The sequence below is a fragment of the Aphelocoma coerulescens genome, chromosome 23 (assembly GCF_041296385.1).
Source record: "Aphelocoma coerulescens isolate FSJ_1873_10779 chromosome 23, UR_Acoe_1.0, whole genome shotgun sequence".
Lineage (NCBI taxonomy): Eukaryota > Metazoa > Chordata > Aves > Passeriformes > Corvidae > Aphelocoma > Aphelocoma coerulescens.
Genome location: NC_091036.1, coordinates 5183563 through 5206073, shown reverse-complemented (window position 1 = coordinate 5206073; position 22511 = coordinate 5183563). Strand labels below are relative to the sequence as shown.

General features: G+C 59.3%; 3 protein-coding genes across 11 annotated transcripts; all 3 read left to right on the top strand.

Annotated features, from left to right (window-relative positions):
- The first annotated feature begins 7518 nt into the window (after nucleotides 1-7518).
- On the top strand, nucleotides 7519-10093 carry LOC138121983 (gap junction beta-5 protein-like). Its single transcript, XM_069036024.1, has 2 exons — nucleotides 7519-7605; nucleotides 8688-10093. The coding sequence occupies exon 2, from the start codon at nucleotides 8712-8714 to the stop codon at nucleotides 9537-9539; it is 828 nt and encodes a 275-aa protein (XP_068892125.1). The 5' UTR covers nucleotides 7519-7605; nucleotides 8688-8711; the 3' UTR covers nucleotides 9540-10093.
- A 3270-nt stretch (nucleotides 10094-13363) lies between these two features.
- GJB3 (gap junction protein beta 3) lies at nucleotides 13364-17069 on the top strand. 4 transcript variants are annotated; one of them, XM_069035997.1, is made up of 4 exons: nucleotides 14104-14475; nucleotides 14982-15117; nucleotides 15926-16713; nucleotides 16985-17069. In XM_069035997.1, exons 3-4 carry the CDS (start codon nucleotides 15956-15958, stop codon nucleotides 16995-16997), a joined length of 771 nt encoding a protein of 256 aa, XP_068892098.1. In that variant the 5' UTR covers nucleotides 14104-14475; nucleotides 14982-15117; nucleotides 15926-15955; the 3' UTR covers nucleotides 16998-17069. The 4 variants fall into 4 exon arrangements, with proteins under 4 accessions (XP_068892096.1, XP_068892097.1, XP_068892095.1 ...); XM_069035995.1 differs by lacking the exons at nucleotides 14104-14475; nucleotides 16985-17069 and adding an exon at nucleotides 13364-13758 and having other exon boundaries at nucleotides 15926-16741; XM_069035994.1 differs by lacking the exon at nucleotides 16985-17069 and having other exon boundaries at nucleotides 14100-14475; nucleotides 15926-16741.
- Nucleotides 17070-17074: 5 nt separating this feature from the next.
- GJA4 (gap junction protein alpha 4) lies at nucleotides 17075-21556 on the top strand. 6 transcript variants are annotated; one of them, XM_069035993.1, is made up of 2 exons: nucleotides 17075-17154; nucleotides 19384-21556. In XM_069035993.1, the coding sequence occupies exon 2, from the start codon at nucleotides 19404-19406 to the stop codon at nucleotides 20430-20432; it is 1029 nt and encodes a 342-aa protein (XP_068892094.1). In that variant the 5' UTR covers nucleotides 17075-17154; nucleotides 19384-19403; the 3' UTR covers nucleotides 20433-21556. The 6 variants fall into 6 exon arrangements, with proteins under 6 accessions (XP_068892094.1, XP_068892092.1, XP_068892089.1 ...); XM_069035991.1 differs by lacking the exon at nucleotides 17075-17154 and adding an exon at nucleotides 18454-18542; XM_069035988.1 differs by lacking the exon at nucleotides 17075-17154 and adding an exon at nucleotides 18500-18542 and having other exon boundaries at nucleotides 19336-21556.
- Nucleotides 21557-22511: the final 955 nt, after the last annotated feature.

Sequence of the window (22511 nt, the reverse complement as noted above, 5' to 3'; positions counted from 1 at the left end):
TGCTCCTGAGGGCAGGGAAAGCTGCCTTTTGGAGACCTGCCCAGTGCTCCCTGGTGTGCTCTTCCAGCATCTCCAGAAACCTTGGGTTTGGTTAATTCCTGGAGCAGTTTGTAAGAACCAGAAAGTGGCAAAGGCAGCCTGGAAGGACCAGCAAGGCCTGTCTGCTGCACGAGGGAAGTGCTCCTGCAGCAGATGTGAGCTGTGAGCGTCACCAGGGCAGTGTGGAGTCTCCTGCTCAGAGGCTCCTGGTCCCTGGGATGGCTCTGCTGATTTGGCCTCACTGTAGCAGAGATGGGTCCAGTTACCTTCTTCAGGCACTGGCTGCCCTTGTGTTACACCATCTGGCCTGGCCACCAGCCCCTGCCGTGGGGATGGGATGGACACAGGCTCCTGGGGAGATGTTTCGCCTTGCCACCAAGGCACCATGGCTGGTGCTAGTAACAACTTCCATCCTCTTCCAGGGCAGCAGGACATAACCTCGAGTCGTCACTTGCCATCGCAACTCATGGGATCTTCTTTTTCTCACAAGGACTAGAGCTGGGGGCAAAGTCACCCAAGAAGGAAACAAGAGCCCGAGTCTCTCCCATGAAAGCACAAGGGAATTTTTAAATCCCAATGACCAAATTTCCCTGCCAGAGCTCCTCTCCTCCTCTTCCCTAAGGAACAACCTCTGTGTGGCACCAACGCAGGTGCAGGACCGGGCCCTCCACCGCCGCCTTCGCCTTCGCTCCGGCATTTCCCACATCAAGCGTGAACCAAGGCTGACCTTCCCCGGCGGGCGGGAAGTGCCGGAGCTGTACCTGCATCTCCACATCAATGCCCGTCCCCTCGAGAAAGCCATCCCGGCGGGGTTGTGCCCCGCAGCGTGGGGCCGGGGAGGCCCATCCCAGCTCGGCGCAGCCGCCGGTTCCCCGCGCTGCCCGAGCGATGTCGGGGCTCTGGGCTTCAATGGCAGGAGGAGGAAACGCTTCGCCTTGATCAGGAGGGATAAGAATAGCGAGCGGCAGGCGGCGGCCGGTGGGGTGCGGATGAAAGGCGGCCGGCTCTCATTCTTCCCCCGCCCGGGGTGATCTGCCCCTTCCTTTCCCGAGCCATAATTGCGTGGCACGCCGCAGATGAGTGTCACACTCCACCAAAGCCCGAGCACCGCGAGGCCAGGGCTCCAGGCTCGCCGTCAATGAGCGGGGAGGCAGCGAGGATGCTTTTGATGCCGCTCTTCTTCCTCTGACGTGCTGAAGAATTATCAGGCTCTGAGGAAGGCGTTTCTCCAGCTTGGAGCTTTGCCTCGCTCTGCGAAGGAGAACAACTGCTGCTCTGCCATTCCGAGAGGGCAGAGCGGCAGCACCGGCCCATCCCCCAGGAGGTGCTCAATGGGCGCCTGGCCAAGGCCAGACCCAAACCCACCATCCCTGAGCCCTCCACAGCACCCAGCCATCGCAATGGTGGACACGCCTGTGACCCTTCCTGACATGGGCACTGGCTTTCGGTGGCTTCTGCTCTTGGAGGTCATGCTGGAGACAGCCTGGTGTGGGGAGCAGAGCCCTTCGAGGTGTTGTGACACCTCAGCACCACGATTTCCAAGCCCAACAGCTGCAGTGGAGCATCGTGGCCTCCCACTTCCCTGTGTTTTTTCAGGTGCTTCCTCTGGCTTTGCTTTCATTAATTTATCACACGCACACGGAACATAAGTGGGCTCGAACCTCCATCTCCAGCAGCTGATATCGAATAATTACCCAGCGTATCCCACCTGGAGAAACGTCCCCAGCTGGCCAACAAATTGTGAAGAAGTTCACTGTATCCTTTAGAGCAAGAAATTACCCTGGAGTGTAAGTTACGGCTCCAGCAGCCCTACAGGTACAAAATATAAAATGAAAAGGGTGGGTGAGATGGAGATTTAAGTGGCGCTGTAGAAAACATTGATCTGGGGACACCTTGATCTGAGAAAACTGGGGGGTTCCCTTTGGAGAAAGGGGGCCTGGCAGCAGTGTCTGAAGGAGATAAAAGGGAAAAACCTGACACAAGAACCTGGGAACATCCCCTCAGCTCTCCCAGGGCAGGCATCTCACAGCTGAAGTCCTTTTCCCTGCATTGGCGTGATGCTGCACAACATCATCCCTACAGCTGGCTGGTATTTTTGGGGGGATATTTTGTCCTATTTTTAGGAAATGCCAATATGGATTGGGAACTTTTTTTGGGTCTGGGAGGGAAAAGGTCAGCCTGAGCAAATTCCTCAACCTGAACCGAAAGCAGAGAGGGGTGACAAGCCCACTCCAGCTTCAGATGGAGCTAATTAAAGTGCTGACATTTTAAGACATGATGATGTGAAATCTCTTGCTTCAAGCCAAGTCTGGGTCCTTTTCAGAGTTCAGTTCTGCTGCCCCGAGTTTCCAGGAGAGGTGCAAGCCAGCTGAGAGGGGTGATGGGTTGTTTTTAATGGAGTATTGTCCTTACAGTGCGAGAAAGTTTTTAGCCTTTGGAAGAATCCTATAACATCAGGCTCCCTGGGCAGAGAACCCCAAAGAAGCGGAGCTCCCCAGCTCAGGTGCCTGTGAGAGGGTTTGAGTTTTGGCTCCGCTGTGTTTTACCCTGCAGGGACAACAGGGGAGGAGAGCCCCAGCCCCACAACATGGGGGTAAACTGGGGTAGGCACACCCCAAAACCTGTAGCACCACCCCAACAGCTCTCCCCTGCACGAACAGTGACAGAAAATCCAACTGTGTGCCGTTTCCCAGAGGATGGAGGCTTTTGGGGTGCCCCCGGGAGGGGAGGGGAGGGTGGGCTGTGGCAGGGCCGTGTGCCATGTGCTGCCAGCGGGGCCGACACGCGAGGCCGGGGCTGCCTTGGGGGAGGGAGGGAGCTGCAATCAGGAGCTCTATTGTGGCTCTCGGGCTGCCGGCACAATGCAGCATTGAGAGGCAAAGTCAGCTCGGCTCAGTGGGGTGCGGGAGGTGATTTGGGGAAAGGAGAGACGGGCTCTGACAGGTAGAATGAGACGGGAGTGATGGGGAGAAAGCCAGACTGATCCCAGCGCCTGCAAACGGCTTCTGGCTCCAAGCCGGGCTGCAGGTCTGGGAGGGTGAGTGAGCTGTGCTGCTCCACTGAGAATATCCCCGGGGCTGTTCCCAGGAGGGACCTGTCTGCACCAGCCCTGGAGACAGGGATGCACCCAGGCGTGAGCGAGACGCAGAGGGGTGGATGGACAGACAGACAAACGGGCTGATCTGCAGGGAGAGATTGACTGGGGCAGGGGAAGCACGAGCCCAGGCTGCAGCAGGAAAACCTTTCCATGTGAAGGGAGCTGGCAGGATGCTGGGGTCAGCAGGGGATGGACGGGGCAGCAGCATCATTAGGGGTTTGGGACTCACTTTAAAGCCCCACTCCTCATCACCATCCCTTCTGCAGGTGCCCAGGTGCACCTACACCTGCCAGGTAAGGGCACAACGAGTCCCAAAGGGCTGTACTGGTGCCAGCAGGGGCAGCCAGGCTCTGGGGAGCCACAAGCGCGGCTCTGTCCAGGCCCCAGCCCCTCACTGGGAAAAAAAACAATAATATGGGGACAAATTATTTTATTAGCTCAGAGAAACTGTAAAACACCCTGAGCTCTGCCCCACCATCGTGGTCTCAAGGCAGGTGAGATGCTGGAGGTGAGTTGGTGGGTGTGAGGATGGAAGTGAGCTGGTGGATGTGAGGATGGAGGTGAACTGGTGGGTGTGAAGATGGAGATGAACTGGTGGGTGTGAGGATGAAGGTGAATTGGTGGGTGTGAGGATGGAGGAGAGCTGGGGAGTGTGAGGATGGAGGAGGGCTGGTGGATGTGAGCATGAAGGTGAACTGGTGGATGTGAGGATGGAGGAGAAGTGGTGGCCTGAGGATGAAGGTGAACTGGTGGGTGTGAGGATGGAGGTGAACTGGTGGGTGTGAGGATGGAGGTGAACTGGTGGATGTGAGGATGGAGATGAACTGGTGGGTGTGAGGATAGAGGTGAACTGGTGGATGTGAGGATGAAGGTGAACTGGTGGGTGTGAGGATGGAGGTGAACTGGTGGCTTCTCCCCGGCTGAGACATTTTCTGCTCCGTCATCCTGAGTTTTCTGCTCTGTTTTGCCAGACTGTTCCGGGGGAGGCGGCGGTGCCGCGCGGCGCGTTCTCCCAATGCCATCTAGTGTCAGCTCCGGCGGCCCCGGACAGTTATTTTAAAGCATCAGGGCTGATTTATTGCAGAAGGCTCTTTGAGGGCCAACAGGCTTGCCTGGGCTGGTTATTAACAGCAGCACGGATAACTAACGGGTGGGTGCTCAGGCTGGGCTGGATTATTTTTATTATCGCTCCTGTTTCGCACCAAAAACCCACCCTGGCAGGATGGAGTGCGAGGATGCAATGCCGTGTCCGAGGTGATTAAAGTCTTTCAGCCTTCAGCCACTTGTCTCGTAGCCCCGACATCACCTGAGGCTTAATCACTCAGAAAAGTGCTGTCATGTCCTATTGTCGCCGTATTGGGAGCGCGACCTCTTTCCCGTTTAGCTGCCATCTGAAAAGAATGTAACTTGCCAGGAGACAGGCGTGACTCAGGAGACTGGTAATGGGATATAAAGACTTTGACCTGCGGGTCGCCCATTTGGAGGCTGCCAAGGTCAGTGGCAAGGGCGACGATGTCCTTTGCACGGTGATTATTTGGCCAAACAACCCGAAACAAGCACTAATGGGTCCGTCCCTGACAGTCAGCGGGGTTGAGCGCTGGGTTGGACTCTGCTCCTACTGTGAGGGCATCAAGTCCCCCAACCCCTCCCCGCCTGGGTTCTGGGGCTGTGTGACTGCCCACGGTCCCCTACTGCTTAGGAATTTGTCCTCCCCGTCTTTCCCTTGCCACCACTGCAGGGGCATGGTCTGCAGAGGCTGAGAACACTCTTATTTCTGCCTTTTTAGGGGCAAAGAGCGGCAGCAGCACCTCCCCTGTGCCCCATTCATCCGCCTCCCGGTGCAGAGGAAGGTTTCACAGGACAGATGTGCCCTGTCCCCTGCTCGCCCTGTCTGTCCCCCGCTCTGCTCAGCACCGTCAGCTGCCGTGATTTAGGTCCCTGCTAACCTCATCCTCATCCTCAGCCACTGCTGACCATGTGAATTTATCTCCTCGGTAGAAAACCCATCTCATCGAGGCAGTTTGAGTCGGTGATTAATTAAGGTCTCCCTAGAAATGAGGTTACTCCCTGCAGCCTCACGTATAAATGTAAGATTAATGGGTGCTGGCCGTGTTAGAGGGCCACGACCGGGCTAGGCTTGGGAGGGTGTTTGCCTGCTCTCATCCAGACACTCCTGGAACGCGGGTTTTCCGTGGAAAAACTTCTAAACAATCCCGTGGGACGGGGAATGCAGCTGGCGGTGCAGCCACGGGGCTGAGGAAAGGGGTCCCGGGGCTGAGGAAAGGGGTCCCAGGGCTGAGCCAGGCGCGGAGCAGCCGGTTTGGAAGCAGCAGCCAGCGATGCTCACGCGACTCTCCCGGTGGCTGAGCCCACATCCAGCCTGCCCTGTGTGTCTGATTTTCGCTAATCTGTTTGGGGCTTTTAATTATCTGCAAACAAGGTGCCTCCTTCACGGAATAACAATGGTGCTGGGGACAGCGAGCAGTGGGCGGCCGGGCTGTGCCCACACCCCTTCCCTGCCGCTCAGCACCGCTCCGCAGCTTTGCCCAGGAGTTGTTTGTCTGTCCTTATCCATCATCAATCATGGGATTCCGCCCTGCTAACCAGCATCTGCATGCAGCGTCTCCGGCAGCAGGAGCGCGTCCTGCTGAGCTGGTGTGTAAAAGCCTTCGCAATCACCCTGTGCCACGGAGCTGCAGGAGGGTTTAACTACAAGGTTCTTTAACAAGATTAAAAGAGCCCTTTCTTTCCCCACTGGTTTTCTGCTCGCTCTTCCGTGCTGCTGGAGCCCTCGGGTTGTGTCAGGGCCTGGCTCTCCGTGGGCTGACAGGTTTCCTAACTCCCCTCCCTGCACTGTCAGCGCGGTATCAGGAACAGCAAATACCAGCTGCAGGAGGAGGAAGCCCGGGTCAGAGCAGCCCCATGCCTCGTGTGTTTGGGTTTTGTCCGTCCTCAGTGTCATCAGTGACCTGGAGAGAAGCCTGTGCCTCAGTGTGTGCAGCAGGAAAATGGGTCTAATCCCGTTTACCTGTCTCCTCCGGAGCTGGCTGCGGTGTTTGATTCATGTCAGCGGCTTGGCTGGTGACTGCGGGATGAATGACGCTATATAAATGCAAAGTGTTATTAATATTTCATGTTGTAGTGAAAATGTACTAATGGGGCTTGTTCCTGGAAGATAAAGTGCTGCCATTAATACACCTTTGTGTCCCCTGCGCTGGGGACTCACCTGTGGAGGGCTGGAGGGGGCTCTACCCAGAGCAGAAACTGCCCATCACACCTGGCAGCTCCCCAAAAGAGAGGGATTTTTTTAAAAGAGGAGATTTTAACCCAGAAAAAAAAAAAAAAAAAAAAAAAAAACACCAAAAAAAAACCCACAAAGAGCCACTTCTGACACCCACAAAATTAGGGGTACCTGGGGCAGAAGGTCCCCCCCATCCACCACTGGGTGCTGGTGGATGGGTGCTGCTCTGGGCTCTCCCTGCCTGCCCGTGGGGGGACACAGCCCCTGGGAACCCCCTTCCCGGCACAGCCACTACACAGGCATGTTAAAAAAAAATAAAAATGGGCTTGTTTGATTTCAAACTGCAGAACTCTTCCCTGGAGCCATCCGCAAACACTGGTAATTTACTTTACAGCTGTTTAGATTTGTTTCTCTACATTTTTTTTTAAACCCCAGCAGAATTGCAAATGAAACGTGTGTTTGCTCCTCAAATGACTCCAGCCGTACGTGAACTCTTGCACCCCGCACCTTCTCCTCGGACCCCCTCTCCTCTGCCCCCCATCCCTGTACCCCAGAGCTCTGAGATGGGGGTCAGACCTTAAAGAGGGGGTTCTCTGAGCTGGGAGTTCATCTTGGGAGGGCTCCAGATTCTGGTATCAAGGGGGGGTGATGGGGAAGAGACTTGTGCAGCTTGCAGGTGAGGGGACCACAGGTAAGCAGTTAATTAATTGCCAGTGAAATAATCAGCTGCCACCCATTCATCAGAGGGTGGTGAGGGATAAAGGCTCTGCTAAATTACTGCCACGGTGCAAAGTTTCGATAAAAAAGGATTATGAAGGGCGGTGTTCGGCTGAGAGGCCCCCGGTGCCGTGGGCGGGGGTTCCCAGGGCTTCGACCACTTTGGAGCAAGGGGGATGGGTGCAGGGAAGGCATGGAGGGACCCCGGGTTGTGCTGGACAGCAGCAGCTGAGGGCAGACAGCGCTGAGCTCCCACCCTTCCCCACGGCGGAGCAGCCGGCTCAGCCCTACCCCGCACGGCAGCGCTGCGGGGCCGCCCTTGGCCTCGGGAAATCTGGCATTCCATGGGACACGTGGGGATCTGCCTGGAGCCTCATCCCTTCCCCCGGGAATCTCCTCCTCGCTCCCAGGAGCGCGGGGGTGACTCATGTGCTGTCTCTTGCGCCGGGCGCTGCGTTCCTGCCCTGGGCAGGCGCCGACCCGCAGCAGCGCCGCCGAGGGACACCCGCAGGTGAGCGGCCTGGGGACCCTCCTCTGCCGCGACCCCCGGCCCTGGGGAGGTGGGGAGGGCGCTGGGGAAATGCGTCTGACACCAGGGAGATGGGCACGGCCTGGGCTGCTGCCGGAGGAGTGCACAGGGAAGGAGGAATCTGAGGTTTGCATGTTCCTCCAGGGATCCACCGTGAGACGGGAGCCGCCGGCTCCCACGGGAGGGACCAGAACTGGGAGCGTCCGTGGTCACTCCAGTCCTGCAGGTGGGTGCACTGGATGGGCTGTGCAGAGCAGGGGATGTGTTTACCCCCGAGAGCCCCCCGGCGAGGGGGAATCTTGTTATTTCACTGGTAGGTAAAATATTTAAGGAGAGCCAGTGCCAAACGCAGCCCTGGGAGTCCGGCTCGGCTGCAGCTCCACGGCGCGCGGGGTGTGTTTGTCTGGCACGATGCGAGCCGGGGTCAATTCGGCCACGCAGGGCCGTGGGGCTGGTGAAAATTGGTTGTTTTGGCTGCCCGGCCCCACGGCAGCTCCTCGGCATCGCAGGGGCTGTGCAGCCCCCCAGCCCAGCCGCTGCCTCTGCCCTGCCGTGGGCTCCCCGGTGCGTGGGCACGGCGTGGGGACACGGAGCAGTGGCACAGGGCTCCTCCTGCACTGCCCAGGGGAGCACGGAGGTGACAGCAGATTCCAGAGATGGGAGAGGACGCGGCAGCGCAGCCGGGTGAGTCACGCCCCGGCTGCTCCTATTTGTTGTCCGCCTGGGCCAGGCTGGCAACGTAAGGAAAATTAATAACAAATACCTGGGCAACGAGGCGGGAGCTGGGGCGGGATGGGGGCCGAGCCGTGGGCTGGACCTGGTGGTGGCTGGAGGATGCTGTGGCTGTGGCAGAAGCCCCAGGCGTCACCGGGTCCCCGTGTTCGCAGAGTGGGGGACGGTGCTTGGAGGAGATGCATCACCCGGACCAGGTCTGTGCTGGGGCACGTGTCAGTGGTGTCCCTGCGTGCCAGCACGGGTCAGAGATGGTCCTAGGAGGCACACAGGGGCTCTGATGGGGACCTCTTACTGCTTCTTCAGTGTCACAGTATGTTCTCTCTTCCCAGGCCGGCTAACGGGATCAGGGAGCCATGAACTGGGGGGGGTTCGAGAAGCTCCTCAAAGGCATCAACCAGTACTCCACAGCCTTTGGCCGCATCTGGCTCTCCCTCGTCTTCATCTTCCGCCTGCTGGTCTACCTGGTGGCGGCCGAGCGGGTGTGGAGCGATGACCACAAGGACTTTGATTGCAACACGCGGCAGCCGGGCTGCACCAACGTCTGCTTCGACCACTTCTTCCCCATCTCCCACATCCGCCTCTGGGCCCTGCAGCTCATCCTGGTGACGTGTCCGTCCTTCCTGGTCCTCATGCATGTGGCCTACCGGGAGGCCAAGGAGCAGAGGCTCCGTGAGGCCACCGGGGACAACTATCGCCGCATCTACCCCAACCCCGGCAAGAAGCGGGGCGGGCTCTGGTGGACGTACCTGTTCAGCCTCATCTTCAAGGCTGGCGTGGACATGGTCTTCCTCTACGTCTTCTACCGCTTCTACAAGAACTACACCCTGCCCCGGGTGGTGAAGTGCGAGCTGCCGCCCTGCCCCAACGTGGTGGACTGCTTCATCTCCCGGCCCACCGAGAAGAACATCTTCACCCTCTTCATGGTGGTCACCGCCTGCATCTGCATTGTGCTGAGCCTCATCGAGGTCGCCTACCTGATCGGGAAGCGGTGCCGCGAGCACCTGGAGGCCGGCGGGGGGGACAGCCGGCGGCACAGCCACGACTGCCCCGTCTCCTGCGCTGACCCCGTGGGCACGGGCGGGCAGGTGTTCCATGGGGTGGACTACAAACCCCCCACGGCCACCATCCCACTCACGGCCTCCTGCCCCAGCACGCTGTCCAAGGATGAGGCTCGTTCCTAGAGCTGCCCAGGGGAAAGCAGGAGCCGCTCACCTGGCCTACAACTCCATCCTGCTCTTCCTCCTCTGTGCCCCAATGCAGGAGCGCTGAGGGTTGCAGCACCCTGGAGCTGGGCTGTGCCTGAGGGGTCTCTGCTTCTCCTGTCCCGGGAAAGGCACTTTACATCATCCTGCTGAATTGGGGGTAAAGCAGGGGCTGTAGGACACATGCTGTTCCTGGGAGTGACAGGGACCAGCAGCTCCGGGGCAGCTGTGAACTGACAGTGGTGCCCAGACTCTGAGCCTGTACCAGCCAGGACAGACACCCTGATCCCCCAGGAAACCCCTCTTCCTATGTCTCACCCTACATCACCCACTCAGTGGGTGAGAGGGCCACCTCAGACTGATGCAATCGTCATTAATAACATTCCTTAGTTGAGTGGGGACAAGAGCAGGTCCCTGGTGCCGCAGCCACCGCGGCAAGTGCAGGCATGAGGATCTGGCTGGGCAGGCAGCGCCCGCCGTGGGCTGCTGGATCATCCTGCCTGGCCGGGAGAAAACACCTGAGCAAAACAGCCAAACACAGGAGAGGAAAAACACCCAGCCACTGATTAAACAATAACATTAAATGGCAAAATCTGATCTCATTTATTGTTGTAATACTTCGCGTTCGGCCGTGACATGGGCAGTGCTGCAATTTCCGAGGCCATCAGAGGGAGCTGAGCGTTAGCTGGCATGAATAATTAACAATAATTTCATGGCAAATGCACTCACAAGTAACATTAACATTGAACATGTAGCACAATCTGTTACTGGTTTTCCTTTACTTCGAGGGTGTGATAATTATTTTTTCCATGAGCAGCAACGGTGCCAGCGCTCCCTGGCTCTGTCCCAAAGGAAGTGGCACAGGGGGCAAGGGAACACCATCGCTGTGTCCTTTGTGGCTGAGGCCATTCTCAGTGACAGATCATTGCAGTGAGCCAGCTGAGACCCTCTGTGGGCAAAACTGAGCTTCCCACCACCCATCCTGGGGAGAGGACCAGCTGGATGTGCTGGAGGGGGAGGCAGAGGGGCCGCTGTGGCCAGGGGGATGCCGAGGACAGGCAGGGCTGAAGGGAAGCCAAGAGCAGGCAGGGCTGCAGCACTGCTGGATGGGAGGGCAGGGAATGAACCAGCCACTGATGAGGGTGAGGATGGTGGAGAAGCCCTGGGGAGATCCCAGCCACCGGCACAGAACTGTCTGAGCACACAGCAGCTCCTTGTGCTGACACCGGTGAGTTTGGGGATCTTTGCGGTCAGAGAGGCAGAAGGTGAAATACAGACAGATTTTTTTCCACTTTTGCTTAGGGGAAGCTGTGCTGGTGCTGCCTTCTTTCCATCCACTCCTGTTGCTGGATTATCCACCTGAAAGTTTTCTTTATGAAGCCTGTAACATCAGAGGACACAAGCTGTTCTTTGTGTGCGAGCCATTGCCCCGATTTAAAGAGCATGGGCTGGGCTGTTTGTTTTCCAGCAAGGTTGGCCGCTCCTGCTCCAGGCTGCTGAGTGAAACCCCGAGGTGTTCCCCTCTGCAGGCGCTAATCAGGACAGAGATGAGCCCCAGAAAAACCACCCTGTCCCACTTCTGCACATCAAAGCACAGCTGGAGCCGCTGCCCATTGCGAGACTCCTGAAGATCCAGTTGCTGGATGTTGTTGTGCCGTTTTGTCATGCTCGGAGCAAACATTGCAGAGCTCCGGGTGTCTTGCACCATCCAGGCTTGGGATAGGCAGCGGTTGGCCGGAAAAACAGGAGCGTTCGGCCGCTTCTTTTGATGTGTTCCCCCCACTGGTGCTGCAAAAACAGGGCACTGGATGCTGGGACACCTCCTGGGACACAGAGGCAGGACCAGTGTCAGCAAACCAGGGGTTGTGCCACAATAAAAGCTGAGTATTTCCCAGATTTTGCGTCATCACACAGGAAATTCCCTGTATTTGCTTGCAGGGTCCCAGAGGACCTCCTAAATCTTGGGGTGAGGGGATTTTAAAGAAACCCACCACTAACTCCAGCCCAGGCAGGGATGTGGAGGGGATTGCGTGCACAGGTCAGGGGTAGCTTGGCCTTCCCAGCTTGGGCTTGTTTCTTCCCTGGCCAAAACCCGCCTGTTTGCTGGGAATTGAGGCGAAACTCCCTGATTTATGTCCAGCCCCGGCTGCTGGCTCCCAGGATCCCATGACTCCTGTGCCCCTGCTCTTAAGGGGGAGTCTCATCCCTGGGGATGTGGCCCTGGAGGGGGTCAGCTGTTGGCAGGCACAATCTGGCCATGCCCCATTTAAGACCCTTTTAAAGGGACTTTGATGTTTCTCTGCTGGTTTGGCATCTGCCTGCTCCACTGTTTGGGTTTTTCCTTTATGGAGGAGCCAAGGTTGGGCCTCTCTAAGTCACTGGGTGTTCCGGTGCTCACATCTGGCACCGAGGCCTTTCACCTGTCACCCTGCCGTGTCAGAGCAGGGTGGCAGCAGCGTGACGTGCCCTGGGCATATCCCTGAAGGCTCCCAGGTGCTGAGGTCTGCAGAACCCTGCTGGCACCTTGTCCCTGTGCCCACACTGGCAGAGGGACAGTAGAGGGGGTGCAGGGATGAGCCCTTTGATGGATTTATGTTACCCAAACACCCACCTCAGCATTTCAAAACACTGCAAAGCTCGGGGTGTTTCCACTCCCCACCCAGCTGCCTGAGGGAAATCTTCTGCCCGTGCCAAAAGCACCTGAACTTTCTCACCGTGGCCACATGGCCGCTCCTGAAATTCCAAAACTGCAGGCAAGAGGCTGCCCAGGGGTGATCCAGCCCCACTCCTCACCTGGCCCTCACAGGGTTTGGCCGTGGGGCAGGGAGCAGCTGCCTCTGCAAGGAACCAGAGCTGCCGGTGCTTCTCGTCAACTTCCCTCTCTCCAGGGTTTTTCATCTCACAGGCCACAGCCCCCAGATTCCTGCTGAACTCCTGCCACACCAGCTCTCTGCTACAGCATAGCTCAAATTCCTGATCCGGGCAGCTCCGGGGCGAGGGAAGGCTCCGGAGCCCCTGCTTGGCTCTCATCCGGGATGGGGGTACCCGTGTCTGCCCCCTCTTCCAGGCTCACCCCGTCCTGCGCCCCCAGGCTCCCACCAGGGTTTCCTTGGGGTCTCCTGGGCTCCCACTCCTGTGTGTCCCCAGCCTGGCAAACCCTCACTGGCTTCATTTGACCTCCTGGAGCCAAAACGCCTCTGGCAAGTGGCTCCTTGTCTGCCGGGAGAGCAGGGAACAAATCTCTCCGGGCACCAAGCACCCCGGGGCTCTTCAGACGTGTCCCCATGGGAGGGGTGGCCCTGGCGAGGTGCCGTGTGAGGCTCGGAGCACGGCTGATCGGCCCCAGGGTGTGCCGGAGGATTCCAGGGAAGCCTCGAGGCACTCAAGAGACCGCGTGAGCCGCAGGCGAAGGGAAGCACATTCCTGCCCGGCTACGTCGGCACAGGCATCTGCTGGGGCTGATCCATGGGGCAGACGGTGGGATGCGGCTGACTCAGCCTCCTGGGAGCCACCGGTGCTCTGGGGAGAGGGACACCCCCTTAGGGACACGTCCCAGGTCCCATGGGGGTGCGGCGTGAGGCAGCAGCAGGGCAGGGTCCCACTGCATGGGGACCCTCCTGCCACCCTGCTCTGCGGGAAAGGTCCCATCTGGCCACACCGGTCCCGCCAGGGCGGTGGCTGCAAGTTCCTGTAGGTTGGAGATACCGATGAGCTGTTGCAAAACTATTACTAAGGCAAAATCATTTAAAAAGTGGGTTACAATTGCGTAATCTGGGACTCTCAGCAATGGCTGCTGGTGGGCCCACAGCTGGGGACGGTGCGAGGTCTCTAGTCTTGCTGCCGAGTCTGCAGTGCCCAGACCATCCTTGCAGGGGATGGGACATCACCTGGAAGGAGCTGCTGGCGTTTCCTGTGGAGGAATCCGTCTCCGCTGATCTCCCTGCGGGATTTGACCTGCCTTTATTGTTCAAGCCAAGCGTGTGTGTGCATGTGTGCAGACAAGAACCTCTCCGGGAGCTGTTTGCCAGACTCACCCAGTTACTGGGAAGCGAACCAACCACCTTCCCCTCCTCTCGCACACTCAGCGCCTCAGACAAACCCTGGGTGTGCAGGAGGGCTGCGGCTGGGAAGGAGCTTCCCTGCTCCGAGAGGCACCCGGATCCAGACACCTTCCTCCGGCCCTTTCCCACCTGGACAGGTACTGCCTGGGGCACAGGATACTGTGGGGCTGCCAGGGAGCTGCTGGTTGAGGGGGGACAGCCCCATGGTGTAACGGGGCGCAGGTGGGACCTGTGTTAAGGTGTTATTGGGGTGCAGGTGGGACCTGGGGCTGCTGTGACTGTGGGGTCAAAGGTGGGGATCCCAACATCACACAGTGCCACGTCAGGACCTGACAGGCCATGCCAGGGTCCCCATCCCATGGGGTGATGCAGGGGGATGGCACGGTATGGCACCCCGAGGAGCAGCAATGGCCACCCCAGACCTTGCTCCTCTGTCCCACCGCCCTCCCCAGGGACCAAAAGAGGCAGAGACCCCCCAGGAAAAGTGGTTCTGCTGAGTTTGCACCCCAGGTGGGAGCCGGGCGCTGTCAGGTCCAACGCCCTGCGCCCACATGGGGCAGGACCCAGCTGTGACGCAGGGGGTTGGCATCCTGGGGGCTGGCAAGGGTGCCGGGCTCTGCGGGAGGCAAACCGGCACTGCCGGCACAGCTGAGCACACCTGAGCGCTGCCCCTGCTCTGTCTGGCTGCCAACCAGCACTGGGGGGGCCTGTGGGACTCACACAGTGCTGCACACACCCCCCGGCACGGGGTTGGCACAGAGCTTGGCACGAAGAAGCACAGAGCTTCCTGCCCCACTGCGGGTCCATGACTGGGGCCAGCGCTGGCCTGAACCGGGCACACGGGTGCTGGGCAGGTAGGTTATGGGCAGGTGAGTGCTGGGTGGTCTCACTGGCCCCAGGGATGGGGGCATGGGTGAATTGGCAGGCTGGCGAGGGGGCACAGGCTCTGGGGGCATGCAGAGGCTGCAGGTTCCATCAGCGCCAGCTTTCGGGGGCAGAACAGCAGCTCCCCTCTCCCAATTTTAAATCCAAGGGTTGGGTGGGAACACAGTGATTGCCCCCCACCCAGACTCCCGACCAAGGGTTTGCCAGGGAGGAAGATCTGGTTTCAGACAGGGCAGTGGGGGAAGGTGTGTGGGCATGGGCAGAGGCGCGGCCCTGGCACTCGGCACACGCTGCCGGGGACCCCAGCCTGGGGCCACTCAGCTCAGCCGCCCTTCCTGGTGCGTCCCTGGGCCAGAATTTTGGGAGCACAGCCACAGGTTCGGGGCTTGCTGCAGGGTGGCCCTGGCCAAAGACGGGCTCCCAGACAGCTCCATGGGCTCCAGGCAGTGCTCCAGATTCTGTTCTGTCCCTGCAGCCCTGGGACACCGCAGTGCACTGGGTGAGAGGACCCTGATCACCAGTTTGCCATCACATCCCAGCCATGCCCTGTGCTGGACACTTCCCACCCCACAGCCCCCGGTGAGCAGGGAAGGAGCCTGAGCCTCCTCCAGGTACGTCTTGGAAAGCGCTGGGTGGGCAACAGGCAGCGGCAATTCCTTAAAAGTGGGAGCGACCCAGCGTTCTGTAAATCTTTGTCAGGGCAGACACATTCACAGCCCAGAGGGTTGTAAAAACCACCTGGGTTTGTAAATCCAGGTGCAGAAAAGCTCCGGGTTAGGCTTAGCGTGTCACCCTCCTCACACAGGGCAGCCCCAGGCTGAGCTGCGGAGCCGGTTTGACCGTCGGGACCTCCAGCATTGCTGCCGGGAGCGGAGCACTGGCCAGGGTGACTTGCTGGTGACACACATGGACTGTGACACACACAGACTGTGACACACACGGACTGTGACACACACGGACTCTCACTTTCTGCAGCCCCGCTCTCACCTGTGCTTGGGCTGCCTCAGGCATCACCTGAGACAGAAAACCAGTCCCTGGCATGTCCCAGCACCCCAGCACTGCAGGAGCAGCCATTTCCCCTTTGGCTGTTGATCCTGGCCTGCTTCAGCAGATTGTGCTGCCAGTTTGCACCAACATGCACAATCAGGCAGGGAGCTGGTGGCAGGGACTTGGCCGAGTGGCTCAACCCTTACAGCAAAGGCTCTGTCAGAAGTACAGAGAGATTGAGTCACCTCTGTCCCCAGGAGTGTGTGAGGATGGGCTGTACTGTCTGCAGGGGTGAAGAACCCCCATCCCAGATGAGTGTAACGTGGTGGGGGAGAGTGTTCAGAGGTCGATGGGATTTAGTGCAGTGAGAGATGTGCGGCCCCAGTGGTGTCTCCCATTGCTCCTCACCCACCGCTCCTTCTGCCTCTCCAGGTCAGGTGACTCTGGACTCCCTCGGCTGCCATGGATTGGAAAACGCTGCAGGGGCTGCTCAGCGGGGTCAACAAGTACTCCACAGCCTTCAGCCGCATCTGGCTCTCCGTGGTCTTTGTCTTCCGTGTGCTGGTCTACGTGGTGGCGGCTGAGCGTGTGTGGGGCGACGAGCAGAAGGACTTTGACTGCAACACGCGGCAGCCGGGCTGCACCAACGTGTGCTATGACCACTTCTTTCCCATCTCCCACATCCGCCTCTGGGCCCTGCAGCTCATCTTTGTCACTTGTCCTTCCCTCCTGGTCATCATGCACGTGGCCTACCGGGAGGACCGCGAGAAGAAGAACAGGGAGAAGAATGGGGAGAATTGCCCCAAGCTCTACAGCAACACGGGCAAGAAGCACGGCGGGCTGTGGTGGACCTACCTGCTCAGCCTCTTCTTCAAGCTTATCATAGAGATCCTGTTCCTCTACCTCCTCCACAAGATGTGGGACAGCTTTGATTTGCCACGGCTGGTCAAGTGCACCAACGTGGATCCCTGTCCCAACACCGTGGACTGCTACATCGCTCGGCCAACTGAGAAAAGGGTCTTCACATATTTCATGGTCGGAGCCTCCTCCATCTGCATCATCCTCACCGTCTGTGAGATCTTCTACCTCATCTTCAAGCGAGTTGTCCAGAGGGCAAGGAAGTGGAAGAAGTCCACCAAGCGCTCTGTCAGCTACAGCAAGGCCTCCACCTGCCACTGCCACGTCAAGTCGGAGGAGAAGGACAACAAGTCCCAGCCTAGGTGTGTGACAGCCCTGACTGCTGTCTGAGGGGTGCTGGGAAGGGTGGTGGGGGGAAGAAGTGTCCTGGCATGTGCCAGGGATGGTTGGCACCAGAGCTGGACCACCAGTGATGCCACCACCAGACTGTTCAGCCAGGACCTTGATGGCTGTAAGGGGAGGGGGACACATCCATGGGAACTCTCCTGCTTGGGACCGTGGGTGGACATGTTTGGTGGCAGGTGGGTGCTGGCTGCCTGTGGCCATGCCTGAGGGTGTCTGTTCTTCCCACAGAGAAGAGCTGTGAGCTCGCCCGTCCCAGCCGGTTCACATTCCCCTCGACTTGGCTTTTCCAGCCTGCCAAGTCCCTGAACTCTCAAGAGCCAACCCGTGTGAAAAAATGAATAAAACCCCACAAAATAATGTCCCTGGAGAGAGACCCATGTGTACCTAAGCAGACCCAGGTAAGGCAAGGGCGGCCCTGGAGCTCTGCAGGCGGTGGTGCCACAAGCATGGACATCACAGCAGCACACAGATCCTCCGTGCCCAGCAGCTTCTCTTGGGCCCTGCAGCTCTGCTGGGAGTGAGGGCACCAGTTGGTGTCCAGCCAGGGCTGGTGTCACCCAGTGCAGCGCCAGTGCTCCCAGCTCACTGTGCCTCACACATGCACAGTCCCGAGCACTGCATTCTTTTGTACCAAGAAACCAAAGGAATTCTGGGCTCCGCGGCCAATGCTCTCTTCATGTACTCAAAGTAATGACAGAGGAGCAGGGCTCCGATCTGTTGGCAACTGCTCTGCTGGCCCAGTTTGCCCAGGTTGCTAAACCAGGGTCAGGGCAGCTTCTCCCCCTTGGCATGTCCTGCCCAAATGCCTTTGCTGGCTCTGCTGCTTCCCTTGGTGCCTCTGTGTCCCCCCTTCACCTCAGATGCACGTCACACAAGGCACGAGCTACGAGCAAATAGCCAATAAATGTCATGTTCAGAGACACCAGGATCTCCTCTGCATGCTGGAAATTGGGGGACTGGTGAGGGCAGAAGACATGGATTTGCAGACGTTCCCCAGGAGCCCGCAGCCACTTGAGTTCATCCACCTGAGCTGGGCATCGGTCGAGCCCACGGCCAAGCTCACGTCCGCCCATTCCGCCTGTCCTGGCTTGTCACGCATCATTAAACTTTAATTCAGCAGAACCGCATGCTGACCCCCAAGGAAATCAAGGAGGGATGAGTATCAATTATTTACTAAACCTTGATAAATATTACAATAAATAGAAATGATTTCCATTTAATCTCTCCTTAAGCAGCGCTAGCGCAGGGTCCACTGTTCCCAGCTCCGCTCAGCCCGCCCGCGTTTCGCAGCCCCACGAGCGTGTGGGCTGTGCTGAGACCCTCGACAGCAAAGCTCCGTCTGGAACCCGCGGTGGGGTTCCCGGCTGGGCTCCAGTGGGGCTCATCCCGAGAACCGGCGGGATGCGGGATCGCGACCGGTGGGCTCCGGTGGGGCTCAGCCCGGGAACCTGCGGGATGCGGGATGGGGGCCAGGCACCGGTGGGGTTCATTCCGGGAACCGGCGGGATGCGGGACCGCAGCCGGGTTCCGGTGGGGCTCCAGCACCACCCAGCGCCCGCCGCGCCGCACGGACCCTCGGGGGCAAAACCACGAGCGCCGCAGCCGCGGTCCGGCCGGGGCGGGCAGGGACGCAACATCCCCGGGGAGGAGTACGGACACGGCCCCCTGTTTCCTGCCCGTACTCCTCCCCCGACTTCCCCGGGCCCCGTACAACCGGAGCCACCCCGTCCTATCCCTCACACTCAGCGCGGCCCGAGCCCGGCGGGACGTGCCCGGCGCGGCGGAGGTGAGTGCGGGCACCCGGGACCGCTGGGAGACACCGTGCTGGGGACGGGGCAGCCCCCCGCCCCACCGCTGCCGGTGGGGGGGGGTATTCCTTTAACGGCGCAGCTGGCACTTCTGTGCTTAATTAGCAGCGGTTAATGAGGAGCCGGTGCTGCGTCTGCCCTCTCCCACCCTCCCAGCCGAGCTGAGCGCCCGCGGGGCGCGGCCTTGGCTCCCCGGAGTGGCAGCAGGGTGGTGAGCGGTGCCGGGGGTCCTCTGGTGAGGGGAGGGTGTTGGGGCTGGGGTCCATCTGCAGCAAGGGAGCTGGTGGGGGGGCTGTCCGTTCAGTTAGGAGTGAGCCCTGAATAGGTATCGGGGTGGCAGCCGTACCCCAAGGGGTTGTGCTTCCCGTCTGGACCATCCTGCTCTCTGCTTTTTGGGAAAGCCAGGGTAGCAGCAAATTTGTGAGCCCCCAGCGTGCCTCCTCTCCAGGGGCTACGACCCTGAGCTCCCTGGGCAGCCCCAAAACAGTCCCTGGTTGTGGGCTCTCCCCGGAGCAGCCAGGACAGCCACGAGCTGTGGGCGCTGCTGGGAGGGGAGAATCCCTGTGATGCTTCTTCTCTCCTAGCCCCATGTTCCTGCACAGGGCAAGGCTGTGTAGGAGGAGCTTTCTGGGGCTTCTAAATGCTACCTGGAACCCTCCCTCCCTCAGAAGTGGGATGGTCCTCGGTGGGTTTGCTGGGACACTCTGCAGAGCAGCTATATCCTGAGAAAGCAGGGGGTTTAGTTGGTCACATCTGCCCTGTTCTCCCCAGCATGGAAACAGGGAATTGATGTGGCTGCTCTCTTCTCTCTGCTGGCAGAGGCAAAGGGTTCCTAGAAGATGAGTGACTGGGATTTCCTGCAGAAACTGTTGGACCAAGTCCAGGAGCACTCGACCGTGATCGGGAAGATCTGGCTCACTGTGCTCTTCATCTTCCGCATCCTCATCCTGGGCTTGGCCGGGGAGTCTGTGTGGGGGGACGAGCAGTCGGATTTCGTGTGTAACACCAAGCAGCCGGGCTGCACCAACGTCTGCTATGACAAAGCCTTCCCCATCTCCCACATCCGCTACTGGGTGCTCCAGTTCCTCTTTGTCAGCACTCCGACCCTGATTTACCTGGGCCACGTTGTCTATCTCTCCCGGAAGGAGGAGAAGCTGAAGAAGCAGGAGAGTGAGCTTCGGGCTAACCACAGCAAAGACCCAAAGATCGAGCAGGCCCTGGCAGATGTGGAGAAGAAGATATCCAAGATCTACATGACAGAGAGTGGGCGGCTCAAGATCCGAGGGGCGCTGATGTGGACGTACATCATCAGTGTGATCTGCAAGAGCATCTTTGAGGCCGGTTTCCTCGTGGGCCAGTGGTACCTGTATGGCTTCTCCATGGTGCCCCGCTATGTGTGCAAGAGGGACCCCTGCCCCCACCAGGTGGACTGCTTCATCTCCCGCCCCACTGAGAAGAGCATCTTCATCATCTTCATGCTGGTGATGGGCCTGATCTCCTTAACCCTGAACCTCCTGGAGCTCTTCCACCTCTGCTGCAAGAACCTGCTTAGCAACATCAAGAAGGCGTCGGGGCCAGCTGGACCGAGCCAGGACACCTTTGTGGATGACATGGTCTCGAGTCCCTACGCACCCAAGCACTACCCCTTCCTGCCCATGGCCGAGAGCCACGCACCCTCCTACCTGACCTACAACAAGCTCTCCAGCGAGCAGAACTGGGCCAACTACCGCAACGAGGAGAACCTGGCCCTGGCCAGCGGCAGGCCCCTGTCAGACCCCCACGCCCCCCAGCCTGCTGAAGCCTCTGCCCCGGAGGAGAAGCCAGGCAGCCGGCCCGGGAGCTCAGCCTCCAAAAAGCAATACGTGTAGTGCCGGGCTGGCCCCGGCTGGCAGGGGGACCTTCCTTGGTCCCTCGTGCCTGCAAAGGTGCTGGCTGTGGGCAGGCAGCTGCCTCCTGCTTGGTGCTGTGCCGTGCACATTCCCCTCTGGAGGCTCCAGAGACCTGCCTGTCCTGGGACGGGATGCTCGGGAGTGCGGCCGTGGAGCGCAGCCTCCGCTCTCTCCAGTTTTCCCCACAGACCCTGCAAGGAAGGAAACTGCGCAAAGTTCCCTGAGATGCCGTGTCCTGTGTGCCTTGCCATGGGAAAGAGAAAGCCCTGGAGCAACGCTGTGGAACAGGCTGTCCCCGAGGCCATGGCTGGAGGCTGCTGGCCATTGGGAGCTGTGGCTCGGCCGGACCCCAGAGCCAGGAGCGCAGCCATGGGAAGCTGCTCGTCTCCAGCCTCCACATGGAGCAGGCTGAGCTGGTGACTGCCGGGAAAAGCTGGGCTGGGGCAGCGTTGACAGATCCTGGCCACCAGCCCCATCCCATTCCAGTGGCCCTGGCACCTGCCCAGGGTTTGCTTCAGGAGCTGCCCCCTCCCCATGGGACACAGAGGGGTTAAGCCAGCTCTGCTGTGACCAGCAAATCCCAGTGGCTGCAGGGTCACTGTGGGTGACCCAGGAGTGCGAGTTCCTCCCCTCCCAGCCCTGGGCTCTTTCCCATGGGATGTGTGCCTTTAAGTTATTTTTAACCTGCTGGCCTGAGCACGGAGCTTTCTGCCTTAAAGGTGCAGTTTGCAGGGACTTTGGGGAGCCGTGTCCAGCCTGGTCATGTGCCTTGGAGCCCTGATGGGTTTAGGGAGGAATCAGCCCAGCACCTGTTAGTTTGGGGGTTATTGGATTTTTATTACTTTGCACTAGTCATCTCCTGCTGTGGGCTGAGGGGCCAGGGGGGATGGAAGAAACCACCTGTTGTCACAGGAGCTGTCACCCCGACTTCCCCAGCCCACTGATGCTGTGAGAGGGGATTGTCCTACTATGACCAAGGGGCTGCAGGTCCTGTGTGACCCAGGTGTGAGTGTGGGATGTGGGCACTGCTCTCAGCACTGTTTCCCTTCCCCTGGCAGACTCTGTGTTGCATCTTGTTGAATAAAGTTGGATGAATGAGAAAAGGTGAAGGTGGTGTGACTGTGCTTCCTGCAGCCTCCAGCTTCCTCCAGGAGGGCAGGTGAGGGTTTGGGGCTGAGGGAGGGAGAAATGCTGTCCTGTGGGAGTGAAGGGTCTGGGGTGGAGGGGAAAGTGGACACCCAGTTGTGCTGGGGGTGCCACTCACACACTGAAAGCACATCCCTCCCTGCTGTGGCCTCTTGTCCCCTTGAGCCCAGTCTCAGCTCAGGGTTTTGACAGAACTGTCACGTCCCAGGCTCATGGTAGTCCAAAGCAGAGCTCAGCCCCTCTCCCTTCACTGCAGATAAACCCAGCAGAAGCCATGGGGCTGCTCATGGCTGCATAATAGGTGGAAATGAGCTGCAGATAAAGGCACACAATGTAGCTGGGGCTGTTGTTTAGTTCCCCAGTCAAGCCAGAGCAGAGCCTGCTCTCTGTCGAGGGCCTCCCCAGTGAGGGTGGGACAGGCTAAAAATACCCTGGAGAAAATGAAATATGGGTGATACGGGGCAGTATCGCTGCCATCAGCCACTGGAGGAAATGAGGAGGGAGGCACCCGGCTGTGCTGCCCTTGGGCTGGCAGCCGAACCCACCCTTAGCTTCCTCCCTGCTGGGGATAAGGGGGGTGAAACCCCCCGGGGTGGGCATCTGGGGTGCACACCACCAGCTCCCAGCTCTTCCCTGTGCCCTCCTGGAGGATGCTGGGGTAGATCCACTGTGGAAGAACCCTGCCCTGCTCCCAACTGTCTCTGGAGGGACCCTGCCCTACTCCCACTGTTGCCCAGCTGGGAACTCCCAGGACGCCCCAGGGTAACGGGAGGTCGCATCCCAGTGCTCCCCAGGTATCAGCAGAGCCCTGCAGCTCTGGGGGGAGCAGCTCAGCGTGCTGGGCCAGAAGGAAATGCCCGAGTGAAGGAGAACGGAGCAGCCGCTCCATGTTTACCCACCTCATTGTCCCCG

Coding starts and splice junctions, on each gene's coding strand:
- LOC138121983 (XM_069036024.1), top strand. CDS start 8,712: ATGAACTGGGGGGGGTTCGAGAAGCTCCTCAAAGGCATCAACCAGTAC.
- GJB3 (XM_069035995.1), top strand. CDS start 15,956: ATGGATTGGAAAACGCTGCAGGGGCTGCTCAGCGGGGTCAACAAGTAC.
- GJA4 (XM_069035993.1), top strand. CDS start 19,404: ATGAGTGACTGGGATTTCCTGCAGAAACTGTTGGACCAAGTCCAGGAG.